This window comes from Sinohyriopsis cumingii, chromosome 13 (assembly GCF_028554795.1).
Source record: "Sinohyriopsis cumingii isolate HCF-2022 chromosome 13, ASM2855479v2, whole genome shotgun sequence".
Classification (NCBI taxonomy): Eukaryota; Metazoa; Mollusca; class Bivalvia; order Unionida; family Unionidae; genus Sinohyriopsis; species Sinohyriopsis cumingii.
This window is the reverse complement of record NC_142973.1, coordinates 13,999,139-14,012,305: the sequence shown is the minus strand read 5'-3', so window position 1 is coordinate 14,012,305 and position 13,167 is coordinate 13,999,139. Positions and strand designations below refer to the sequence as shown.

General features: G+C 36.9%; 1 protein-coding gene across 2 annotated transcripts in view; it reads left to right on the top strand.

Annotated features, from left to right (window-relative positions):
- Positions 1-13,167, top strand: part of LOC149784961 (serine/threonine-protein kinase BRSK2-like) — a 250,696-nt gene that overhangs the window by 214,580 nt on the left and 22,949 nt on the right. For both annotated transcript variants that reach the window (XM_089978615.1, XM_089978614.1), the window contains exons 16-18: positions 1,056-1,179; positions 5,905-6,082; positions 12,733-12,923. In XM_089978615.1, coding sequence (XP_089834741.1) covers positions 1,056-1,179; positions 5,905-6,082; positions 12,733-12,923 — 493 coding nt within the window. The remainder of the gene's footprint in view (positions 1-1,055; positions 1,180-5,904; positions 6,083-12,732; positions 12,924-13,167) is intronic.

Below are 13,167 nucleotides of genomic sequence, written 5' to 3'. Positions count from 1 at the left end.
TCAGATACTTATTACATAAGCTGCACTCTTGAAAAGTAATCTTGCTCTTTTGGAACATAAACGTAAAAGCCATCCAAGACCAAAGAGAGTAGCACCATTAGTAGCCTCTTTCAGTATGCTAAAAGGCATATTGGACATAACTGATCACAGTGGGAACATTGGACCTATTCTACATGCCTGATCCCACAGTGGGGACATTAGAACTATTCTACATGCTTGATGCTATGGTGGGCACATTGGACCTTTTCTTTATGCCTGATCCCACATTGGGGACATGGGATCTTTTCTACATGCCTGATCCCAAAGTTGGGACAGTAGACCTATTCTACATGCCTGATCCCATGGTGGGCACATTGGACCTATTTATGCCTGATCCCACATTGGGGACATTGGACCTATTCTATATGCCCAATCCCACAGTGGGGACATTGGACCTATTCTATATGTCTGATCCCATATTTGAGACATTGGACCTATTCTATATGCCTGATCCCACATTGGTGACATGCCTAATTCCCCAGTGGGGACATTGCACCTATTCTACATGCCTAATCCCACATGGGGTATTGGACCTATTCTACAAGACTGATCCCCCAGTGGGGACATTGGACCTATTCTATTCTACATGCCTGATGCCCCAGTGGGGACATTGGACCTATTCTACATGCCTGATCCCACAGTTGGGACATTGAACCTATTCTACATGCCTGATCCCCCAGTGGGGACATTGCACCTATTCTACATGTCTGATGCCCCAGTGGGGACATTGGTCCTATTCTATTCTACATGCCTGATGCCCCAGTGGGGACATTGGACCTATTCTATTCTACATGCCCAATCCCACAGTGGGGAGGATGCAAGAGAGATAGGAATATATTTAAGTGAGCAAATTCCTCACCATTCTTCTACTTTTTTTTCAAAATAGTCACTATCAGGTACAAAATAAAACTAATGAAACATTCTTCCAAAAACAAAAGTGATAATCTATAGGTTATTGTAGCTTATGCATGTAGAATAAAAAGCATTCAATGCATTTTTATGTTTTTTTTCTGCAGAATGACCAAGAAGTCCTGGTTTGGTGCCCTGATGGGGTCAGAGAGGGAAGAGCACCATTTTGTGATGGTGAGGGACAAACCACTCAGCCAGATCAAGGCAGATATAGTCCATGCATTCCTCTCGGTAGGTTTTAGTGGAAATGCCTTTATGGAATAGATAACCATATTAATCCATGTTCAACCAGATGTGTATAGCATAGTGTGCATTGTCAGTAGGGTCCATTCTTTTTGTTCTGCTGATGGTTCAAAGCAAATTTGGTTTTATTTTGGAGTTTTACTGCACTAAAATACCTGAAGCTGAGCAAACTCTCTAGCTAAGGACACATCCTAGTAATGGATCAAGTCAGATACAGTGGTGGGAATCCAATCTGCAGCTTTCAAGTGAACAGCATAGATCTGGATCTGTATGCACATTATGGGAAGGTAGTTGGGATCTGTATGCACATTATGTGTGTGTGTGTGTTTTGGATTTTTAATGTAGCTTTAACAGTTTTTCAGTCATATCTCTACAATGTCTGCATTGTGACAGTTTATAGTTATGTCTAGCACAGGGGCATCATGCCGCAGACATGTAGCATGTCCCACCCAGTCACATTATCCTGACACCAGGCCAACCAGTCCTAACATTAACCTCGTAATGCTGAGCACCAAGCAAGGCAGCTGCTAGTACCATTTTTATAAGTCCATTCAGCTGTATGTACAATCAGCTGTATGTACCATTTTATAAGTCTTTTGTATGACTTGGTCAGGGTTTGAACCTGCAACCTCCCACATCCAAGGCACATGCATATTATGGGAAGGTAGTCAGGATCTGTATATGTGTTATAGGTAGTCTGGATTTGTATGCACATTATAGGAAGGTTGTTGGGATCTGTATGCACATTAAAGGAAGGTAGTCGGGATCTGTATGTGTGTTATAGGTAGTCAGGATTTGTATGCACATTATAGGAAGGTTGTCGGGATCTGTATGTACATTATGGGAAGGTAGTCAGGATCTGTATGTGTGTTATAGGTAGTCAGGATTTGTATGCACATTATAGGAAGGTTGTCGGGATCTGTATGCACATTATGGGAAGGTAGTCAGGATCTGTATGTGTGCATTGCCAGAAAGTAGTCAGGATCAGTGTGCAAATTTTGAGACAGGTTGGTTCTATGATGTTTGCAGTTTGGCACATTATATACCATCATACATGGTATGACTGATTATCTAGGGTATGCAACTTTCCTTCTCATACTTGGGTGTGTTTTTGGATTTTTAACGTCTCTTTAACAATTTGAGTCATATTGCTACAATGTCTGCAGTGTGGAAGTTTTTAGTGATGTGTAGCACTGTGGCATTATGCTGCAGACATGTGGCATGATGTCCCACCCAGTCACATTATCCTGACACCAGGCCAACCAGCTGTTGTCTCAACATTATGTACTTTATTTAATAGGTTACAATAGCATGCATTAATTTGTGTGAAACTTGCTGGAAATCAGGAGAGGCACGTGAAATAATTTGAAATGCAAGTTAGCACCACTTATCTTGTGAAAACTATTTACATACTTACAGAAATATCTGATGGGTGTCTTCACTCTACAGAAATATCTGATGGATGTCTTCACTCTACAGAAATATCTGATGGGTGTCTTCACTTTGCTTCTGCATTAATAAAGCCGTACTCTTGAAAGTTACTGTGACTTGGTGCGAACGTAACACTCTGGCGAGATGAAATATAATACAATTTTGACATTCTCTGGCTCTAAACATACCACAGATCAAACTCATAAAGATGTGTAATGGATCGTTGACAGGACAATGTATCCACATTAAGATAATGCCTAGAATACCTAACTGTAAACATTAATATCATTAAGAAATCTTGTATTGGTGTGATTTCTCAATTTATTATACAGACAGACCTTGTGTATTATGTATTTATATAAGGGCCATATGTGAGAAAGTTTTCAAATCCACTGTCGTCTTGATTTTGCTACCTAATTTAATATCAAGTTTGCATCAGGTACGTGTGTATAATGACAACTTACTTCGCAACATGTTCTGGACTCTAGTTGGCAAATAGAAAATGTAATCGATAATCGTTGCATGCTACATGTTATAGAATGTTAAACTTTGGCACTTGTTAAAGGCATCAGCTGGATGCAGATTTGTTCTTAGTGTATGAATATGTATCAACTTGGCCCAGGGATGAGTAATTATTACAATTGTCCTCAGCATAGACACTTTTTACAGCAATTTGATGAGTGGTTTTCCTGATTCCTGCTTACTGGAATATTTAACATCGGTAATGCCTTACCAGTTGCTATTGCATAGATGGTAATTTTCTGTGAAAATATACCCTGACTTTATGACAAAAATTTGTCCTACCATTAGGGTGAACCAGAAAATTCCAAAACATTGGATCTCCTGTGGGACACCTCATACATTCTTGCCCATGCATACTGTCAATTCATTCTTTTCTCGAGCTACATGCTGTAATGTCCAGTTGTTTACATAAAAGAATGACAGTTACAAATTTGCCTTTTCCATGGATTTAACAAGCGGTGTAATTTCTATGTTCATGTGTGCAAAGAGATATAACTCTAAACCATCAGCATTAGAGTAATTTATGGAATTATCCAGCAGTTACCGAATAAGAATGAACGTCACAGTTTTGTATGAGGAAAAGAGGCTCGCCCGTAGTGTACGCAATATGGTGCCATGTTAATATGGGAAGTCTGTTAAGCATGAAAGTCGCAGAGGATCCTGGACACAGTTGGGTTATAAATTATAAATCAGTGAATGAATTGACTAAGTTCTGTGCACTTTTAATCACATTAAAGATTTCTGTTATTGAAATTGGTAGGGGGGTTCAAACAAAGGGGGAGGTATATTCAGACTATAGCTATGCAGTAGCTTGAATAACATCATTAAAATCAGTTTTACACACATGCACACCAAAAACACTTCATTATAAAATGGCCAGCACATATTTTTATTGTCTCCTTATTAAACTAATATCCATGCAAGTAGGAAGAGGAAAATTTGGTCACATGTCCATAATGCAGAGGAAGGTCTCTTGACTTACTGATACTGTATGATTTAGCTGGGGTAAGTTAAATAATGGGCAGACACTATCCACAGGTTAGATATCCCAGACGTTGTCCAGATAGTGGACTATTAAAGAAAACACGGATTCCAGAAATATTGACAGATTGCTGATAAGCAGTGCTCATGTCAGCATCAATTATTTGTCTTTGCTTCATGGTCAGAACTATGTCTGTGCTTCATGGGCAGAACTATATGCTTCATGGTCAAAACTATGTCTATGCTTCATGATCAGAACTATGTCTATGTTTTGTGGTCAGAACTATGTCTATGTTTCGTGGTCAGAACTATGTCTATGCTTCATAGTCAGAACTATGTCTATAATTCATGGTCAGAACTATGTCTATGCTTCATGGTCAGAACTATGTCTATGCTAAATGGTCAGAACTATGTGTGTTTTTCATGGTCAGAACTATGTCTATGCTTCATGGTCAGAACTATGTCTATGTTTCATGGTCAGAAATATGTCTATAATTCATGGTCAGAACTATGTGCTTCATGGTCAGAACTATGTCTATGCTTCATGGGCAGAACTATGTCTATGTTTCATGGTCAGAACTATGTCTATGCTTCATGGTCAGAACTATGTCTATAATTCATGGTCAGAACTATGTCTATGCTTCATGGTCAGAACTATGTCTATGCTAAATGGTCAGAACTGTGTCGGTTTTTCATGGTCAGAACTATGTCTATAATTCATGGTCAGAACTATGTCTATGCTTCATGGTCAGAACTATGTCTATGCTTCATGGTCAGAACTATGTCTATGTTTCATGGTCAGAAATATGTCTATAATTCATGGTCAGAACTATGTGCTTCATGGTCAGAACTATGTCTATGCTTCATGGGCAGAACTATGTGCTTCATGGTCAAAACTATGTCTATGCTTCATGGGCAGAACTATGTCTATGTTTCATGGTCAGAACTATGTCTATGCTTCATGGTCAGAACTATGTCTATAATTAATGGTCAGAACTATGTCTATGTTTCATGGTCAGAACTATGTCTATGCTTCATGGTCAGAACTATGTCTATGTTTCATGGTCAGAACTATGTCTATAATTCATGTTCAGAACTATGTGCTTCATGGTCAGAACTATGTCTATGCTTCATGGTCAGAACTATGTATATGCTTCATGGTCAGAACTATGTCTATGCTTCATGGTCAGAACTATGTATGTGCTTCATGGTCAGAACTATGTCTATGCTTCATGGTCAGAACTATGTCTATGCTTCATGGTCAGAACTATGTATATGCTTCATGGTCAGAACTATGTCTATGTTTCATGGTCAGAACTATGTCTATGCTTCATGGTCAGAACTATGTATATGCTTCATGGTCAGAACTATGTATATGCTTTATGGTCACTGTGACTGGGTGGGACATCATGCTACATGTCTGCAGCATTATCCCCCAGTGCTAGACATCATTATAAAGTGCTACACTACAGACACCGTAGCAGTTTGACTGAAAAATTGTTAAAGCTACATTAAAATTCCATATCATACACACACATTGCCGATTTCCATTGCTCAGTTAGGTTGGTCACTGTCATATGAAATGTGATACACTAAAATGATGTCATTAGTTGAAGATAGTGTGGGTCATGTTTTAATTTGGGAAACTGACATTAGACATTTTACCAAATGTTGTTGGAAACAAATTGTTCATTCTCAGGGATGAAGATTTTTTATGATATATCTGCCATCAACAAATGGTCTTCTATTTTATATGAGATCAATTGTTTTTTCTTGCAGACACCAGATCTTAGCCACAGTGTTGTTTCAGCAACAACATTCAGGGCTGAGTACCGCAGGTCAGGGAGCTCATCTATGTTCTCAAGGAATGTGAGATTTCAGGTGGACATAACTCCCACACAGCCAGCTGCAATAGGGGAGTGTGAGATGCACTGTCTCACATTCACACAACTCTCAGGTAGGCAAAGTTTATTTCATGTTTAAACTGTCCTCATTGGAGTTTGTTTCATTTTAATGCAGCTCTCAGGTAGAAGCCTGTCCCACATTTAAAACTCTCAGGTAGCCCAATTTTTTTACAAATATAACTATTCTACAGTGAGAGTTGTCTAACATTCAAACAAATCGCAGATATACAAATATGTTTGTCTCATTGTTACAGTAATTATTGTTTTACAATAATAAATATTGTGTTACAATAATAACTATTGTGCCACAATAAAAATTATTGTGTTACAATAATAACTATTGTGCTACAATAATAACTATTCAGGTAGCAGCATGAATGCATCTGCTATTAACCTTATAAATATTTAAGTTTTTTTACCTCTCTCTGTGAAGTTTAGTAACATAAGTAGAAAAGGGCTTGAAGTCATAAGAAGCAGTGGAAACAAGATTCCAGGTATAGTGCTGATATGTATTGTGAATGACTTTAAACTCATAAGTATCAAATTTGATGGTTTGGTTAACAAATACTTATTTGTGTGTACTTAGTTTAGAGGATTTGCATTAAAAAAAATTATATATATATATATATATATATATATATATATATATATATATATAGGGTGATGATGTATATATTTCTGTAAAAATTGTGCTGGCTTTCACTTCCATGCAATTTGGAAGAAACAGGTTTAATCCATATTACAGTTTATGGATTGGCGAGGTAATTTATTCACTGATAATGCTTGGTATAAATGCAGAGATCTGAACCAAAGAAGATGCCAACATCCTTATGCATGTATTCAGAAACTAGCTTAATGCTGTAATTAGTTGGCTTGCTCTGGAATGTTTTCATCTTTTGGAGAGGCTGCTGTCTCAGTAAAGGAAACAAAATTATGCTCTTTCATGCCAGCCACATGCACCCCAAGATTTATCTGTCAAGCAAGAACTCTAATCAAGCTTTCATGAGTGGTATTCAGCAATGGTGTTCAGTTAGATAAGGTTTCAGGCAACCTGAGAAAAATCGGCCCTTAATCCAAATAACAAAATGGATTATCTCCATACATGACAATGTATTTCTTTGGACAATTAAAATAAGCTTGAAGAAAGCAGGATTGATCTGAGGTTAATTCAGCAGTTATTTAGAAAGGTAATTAGTACTAATAATTTGCCCTTGTGTTCATTTCACATTGGGATTGTGATCAGTGGAATAATAAATGGGGATTGTGATCAGTGGAATAATAAATGGGGATTGTGATCAGTGGAATAATAAATGGGGATTGTGATCAGTGGAATAATAAATGGGGGTTGTGATCAGTGGAATAATAACTGGGGATTGTGATTAATGGAATAAAAAAATGGGGATTGTGATCAGTGGAATACAAATGGGGGTTGTGATCAGTGGAATAATAAATGGGGATTGTGATCAGTGGAATAATACATGGGGATTGAGATCAGTGGCATAATAAATGGGGATTGTGATCAGTGGAATAATAAATGGGGGTTGTGATCAGTGGAATAATAAATGGGGATTGTGATCAGTGGAATAAAAAAATCTAATAGAAACTATAACTATGCATACTGTCTTCATGATCATTATGATGGACATTTTCATGAGTAAACAGCTATGAGTGCTTTAAAAAGTGTTAGCTGTGGTTGTCTTTGTATTTTCTTGAACTTTAATGCTTTCATGTTTCAAAAATTTGAAAATTTTATTGGACTGCATACAGTTTTGGTGAGTATTCTTGATATAAACTTTGTGAAGTACAGGTCACAGAGTCATTTAAAAGTCACAAACTGAGTACTTTAGAGGTTATGAACCATGAGTAATTTAAAGGTCGCAAACTATGAGTAATTTAAAGATGGTCAAAGACCATGACTAAATTAAAGATCACAACCCATGAGTAATTTAATGGTCGCAAACTATGAGTAATTTAAAGATGGTCACAAACCATGAGTAATTTAAAGGTTGCAAACCATGAGTGATTTAAAGATGGTCACAGACCATGACTAAATTAAAGATCACAACCCATGAGTAATTTAATGGTCGCAAACTATGAGTAATTTAAAGATGGTCACAAACCATGAGTAATTTAAAGGTTGCAAACCATGAGTAATTTAAAGGTCGCAAACCATGAGTAATTTAAAGGTCGCAAACTATGAGTAATTTAAAGATGGTCACAGACCATGACTAAATTAAAGATCACAACCCATGAGTAATTTAATGGTCGCAAACTATGAGTAAATTAAAGGTCACAAACCATGAGTAATTTAAAGGTCACAAACTATGAGTAAATTAAAGGTCACAAACCATGAGTAATTTAAAGGTCACAAACCATGAGTAATTTACATGTTACTTTAATTTAAAGTCAACAAGCTAGGTTTCAAAGATTTACTTCTCAGTAAAGATGTGTTATTCTAAATATTTTTATTTTTGTTCCTTTTTTTCTATACATAGATGAAGTAATAACATGTATCAAGTTTACTGCTTGAGAGAGCACTATTCACCATGTCAAAGGATAAGAATAATGATGAAACCTGTCACCTGTAGTTGATGTTTGCAGAGGAGAGATTTTCTTTACATTCCCATGATGCATCTTGGTGGTGGAATTTAAATATCAGTGGAAGCTGTGTACTTCAGACACAGACCCCATAGCAAATGACTTTCTTTTAGCCACGTGCGAGAGTGGTCACTTAAGAGGGATGGAACTGAATTGTTTGTCTGCCAAAGCAATACGGTGTAAACTGATTATAATACAAACATACATGATAGATTCCCAGACCATGCAATTTTGAATGTATCCTCTGTCTTTGAACCTAACACTAATCCCGCGAATGGTAGTGACATGCCTTAGCATGGTTTATGGTCACGTGGATGTTTTGATTGCTCATTACAGTCAACTGAAAGAGAATAGTGATACAGTCATAAGTGCCAATGAAGTAATGAGTTTGTGAGCTGGTAAGTTCATTGTGTAGAACAATTATAGAGGACTGTAAGCAGCTGAAGTAATGACAAAACTAGTTTCAGTGAAAGGGTACTTTCGGAGAGGTGTCATATAAGTTTCATAGGATCTTCAATATTATGCAAAGAGTAAGATAGCAGATTTTTGCACCCATTTTTGTCAAAACAAGTCTGTTGTGCTGGCTGAGTGGTGATGAAATTATGAGAATAAATCTTGTTGGTGTTGATATAAATGACAACAGTCAGGAGATGAGAGGGAAATTGAAACTGACATTTTTATCGTCAAAACAAAGAGACTGTTTATGCTAAACTGATGAACTTTAAGTGAGTGGATTTGCCATAGTTAAAAAGTGGCAACATTATTGTCAGTGACAGGAATACTGTGCAAAAACATTATGCTTCAAATTCTTGTTTTTTAAAATTGTTTGAAAATCCATAGCAAATCATAGGGATAAACTTACGGTTTGCTGCTGCCACTTGATGAGACCTAAAGAGGGATCAAATTATTTTTAATGAATATATTTCACAAACAGCAGGTTCATGCATATGTGTATAAAGTCATTCAAAATGTCCAGTTGAACTTGGGAAGATTTAATGATCCTTGATATATTTCACAGTTTACTAAAGCAAAGAAGTAATGCTTTACCATGGGAGAGTGGAATGGGTGAGGATGCTTTTAATATCAGTTTGGTTAATATTTCATTGTGGCTTGAAATTTGTAGCCTGGCTTGCTCATGAAAACCATGAAAATTGGTACCACACAACTTGAAAGTGTATGCAGAAAAGTGGTTTTGGTATCTCTTAGTAAACTTCAGATTTCGTTTAATAGAAGTTTTAGTCAGATGGAAAAATTGTATTCAAATATGAATTGTGTTACACTAAGCAAGTATTCAGCTTTCTACTGGTGTACCTTTTTCTCGGTAAGAGTGAGGTTTCAGCTTTATAAATCTCCAACTAGCTCACAAGACAATTGACATGTTTCATCTCACTGTGGATGAATTTTAAAGACGGCAAGACATAGCAGTCAGTTTTTATTTGGAGTCAACTTTTTATTAAAAATTTTAGAAGGTCAGTATCACTTGTTTGCATCAGCGTATTAGTACACTAGAAATTGAACACAACACAACTGCGTCAGGGAGGACGAGGGTTAAGGAACATCTAGAGATTGAAGGCCAGCTAGGTCAAAGGTTAAGGTCACAAGGGGCTGTGGACTAAAATTATTTGAATGGGTAAAGTATCTTTTATTGCCATGAATATACTTTTGGCAGACATTGCAAAGAATGGAACTGTGATGTGCAAAATATCATTGGGGTTTGGAGGTTAAAAGGTCTATCGATCGCAGAGGTCAAAATATTGGTAGGCATTTGGGGGTTAAAAAGGCATAAGATCACAGAGGTCAAAATATCGGTAGGGATTTGGAGGTTAAAAGATCAAAAGATTGCAGAGGTCAGTTGACTAAAGCATAAATTGGTGACCTGACAAAAGAGTACACGACAAAAGAGCGCCGACATAAGGGCACCGATAAAAGGGCACCGACAATTCAGCGCAGTCAAGTGTAGTTTCTTCTCAAAGTTTTGAGTAGAAGTTAATTAATGAGCTAAGAATTAATTATGTCATTTTGCATATATAGTGAAAAGTGTAGTACAAACTTTATTTGTAAAAAGTTTATTAATAAAGAAACATGGATAAGATCGAATCACAGAAAAGAAAGATTATGTTTTTGGTCCACGGCTACAGATATCGCAAAGACAAAGAAAATGCTGATGGAAGTGCATCATGGAGATGCTGCAGGAAAGACGGTTGCGTGGAAGGATGAAAGTGTTAAACGACAACATTCTATCATCATTTGGTGGAGGCTAGTCCAGAAGAAATTATGCCACTTGCAGATTATTGGGAGGATACGTACATAGGAAGGCAAAGAAGAAACCGTAGAGCTAATCCTCGCTTCACTGTGGATATGTGGAATGTGCATGATCACATTAATGAAAATCTATCATGTACAAATAACTCTGTTGAAGCCTGGCATCAGGCATTCCAACAAACTGTTGACTGCAATCATCCATTGATTTTCAAATTGATCAACCATTTCCGGTTGGAGCAAGATCATGTCAAAATAGAAATGGTACGCCATCTATCTGGAGTGATTCAGCCACAAGCTTCTAAGAACAAATATGTCCAACTCAACAGAAGGTTACAAGCGCTTCTTCTAACATATACTAATGATAAAGTGATGGATTATCTACAAGACATTGCCCACAATTTAGAAATTTAACTATAAATCAAAGTACATATACGTTATTAAAGTGTTTTCTAATCTTCAAAATTTTTACACTTCATCTAAGTTATTTAGAATGTTTTAATATTATATTATTTGTATAACCTGCGCTATTGTGTCTGGTGCTATTTTGTTGGTAATTTGGCGCTCTTTTGTCGGCAATTAAAGGTCGCTCTTTTGTCGGCGCCCTTATGTCAGAGCTCTATTGTCTGCGCTCTTTTGTCAGTGTGCCCATATATCAGGTTAGATCTTGTGACTAAGGACAGGAAACAGACTTTGAACCAGATTCACCGGTAGATTCACCAGTGTGTATTTTTGGGATTGACAGATCAAAGGTCTGGGTCCAGGTGCATTGTTTTAAACCTTTGGATAAAATGGTGAAAATGTCATGAAGCAAGTTTATCTTCTGATAAGTAAATACATTTTAACAGATGAAATAAAACACCCCAGCCAGTGGGCATTCAAAAAGTCAATGCCACAGCAACATCATCACAGGCTAAACATTGCTGTAATAAATTTATGATTTTTTTAAATTTTCAGTAGAGTATATCTGTCTCTAGAGTTTAACAGGTGTCAGTTCAGTTCTGTTGGGTAGGTTTGTATGTGAAGAGTTTAACAGATGTCAGTACGGTTCTGTTAGGTATGTTTGTATGTGTAGCATTTAACAGGCATCAGAAGAGTTCTGGCTATATAATCCTTACTAAAAGTTAGACTTTAAAAATAAATGTAACAGAAAAAATCTTTAGGAACATGACCCATCCAATATAAAAGCTAACATGTACTCACACAAGATAATGGGTACAAATTAAAGATGCTACAATGTTTTGAATAGTAATAAAAGATAATGGTCAAAATGTTAAATCCTTCAGCTGTTCGGTAAAAAATATCTTTTAATCAGCATTTCTCTTTACTCTCATTTGTACGTCAGAGACCCCCAAATTTTTTAATTTGACCCCGCACCTTCCTGTTTTGACTCTGATATTTGTTTTTTCCCCCAATCAGACCCCCATTTCTGACACAAAGGTGACTCTTGACTCTCCATCATGCACCCTTAGGGAACACAATGTATATAAAATACATTATTTTAGAAAGTCAAGATCTGTTTATCTTTTGGTGCATCATATAAAAATTTGATTAAGTTGACATGACAAAATTGTTGTTCTACATGGTGAAAGTTAGTACATGTACACTGAGGATATGTTCTACTGTCAATGGCCCGTCATGGTATGCAATCTTATCAAGGTTCACCCCTCTTAATGTATGCATGGGTCAAGTTTGTGTGTATGCAGCACAATATGCTTGGCTGGAAACAATGGTCTAACCTACAGGAAGGATATGCCATAGTGAGGTATATCTTAACAAACTTTTTCACTGAGAATACCTACTGGAAATGTGTAATAACTGTGAAAATTAATATGCTGTATTGTAGGTCCAACTCGAAGGTTCAGACGCGTTTGTGAGCACATTCAAACCCTTATGCTGGGACCAAGAGGAGATGCATTAAATCAGCGAAAAATAAGCACAGACAGCTCTTCCTCATACACATCTGAGACAGGACTGTCTCCAACACACAGCATCTCAGTCACACGAGAAAATGGAGAAGAGGACATTAGTTTTCAAGTAAGGATTAATGTAGTCAGTTATATGTGTTGCTGTAAAATGAGAAAATCTCATCCAAAGATCGGATGTTTGTGGCAGGAATAAATCTTTGCCAACTTCTTGCCCACAAAATTTGGATCCTGACAGTGGAATGTTCTTGTCAAATACCAGTTATTGATTATTTTTCTTTCATACTTTTATCAGACATTGTTTTCGATGCATAATGGTGATAGGCTGTGTGAATGCTGCAAACAAAATGGAGATC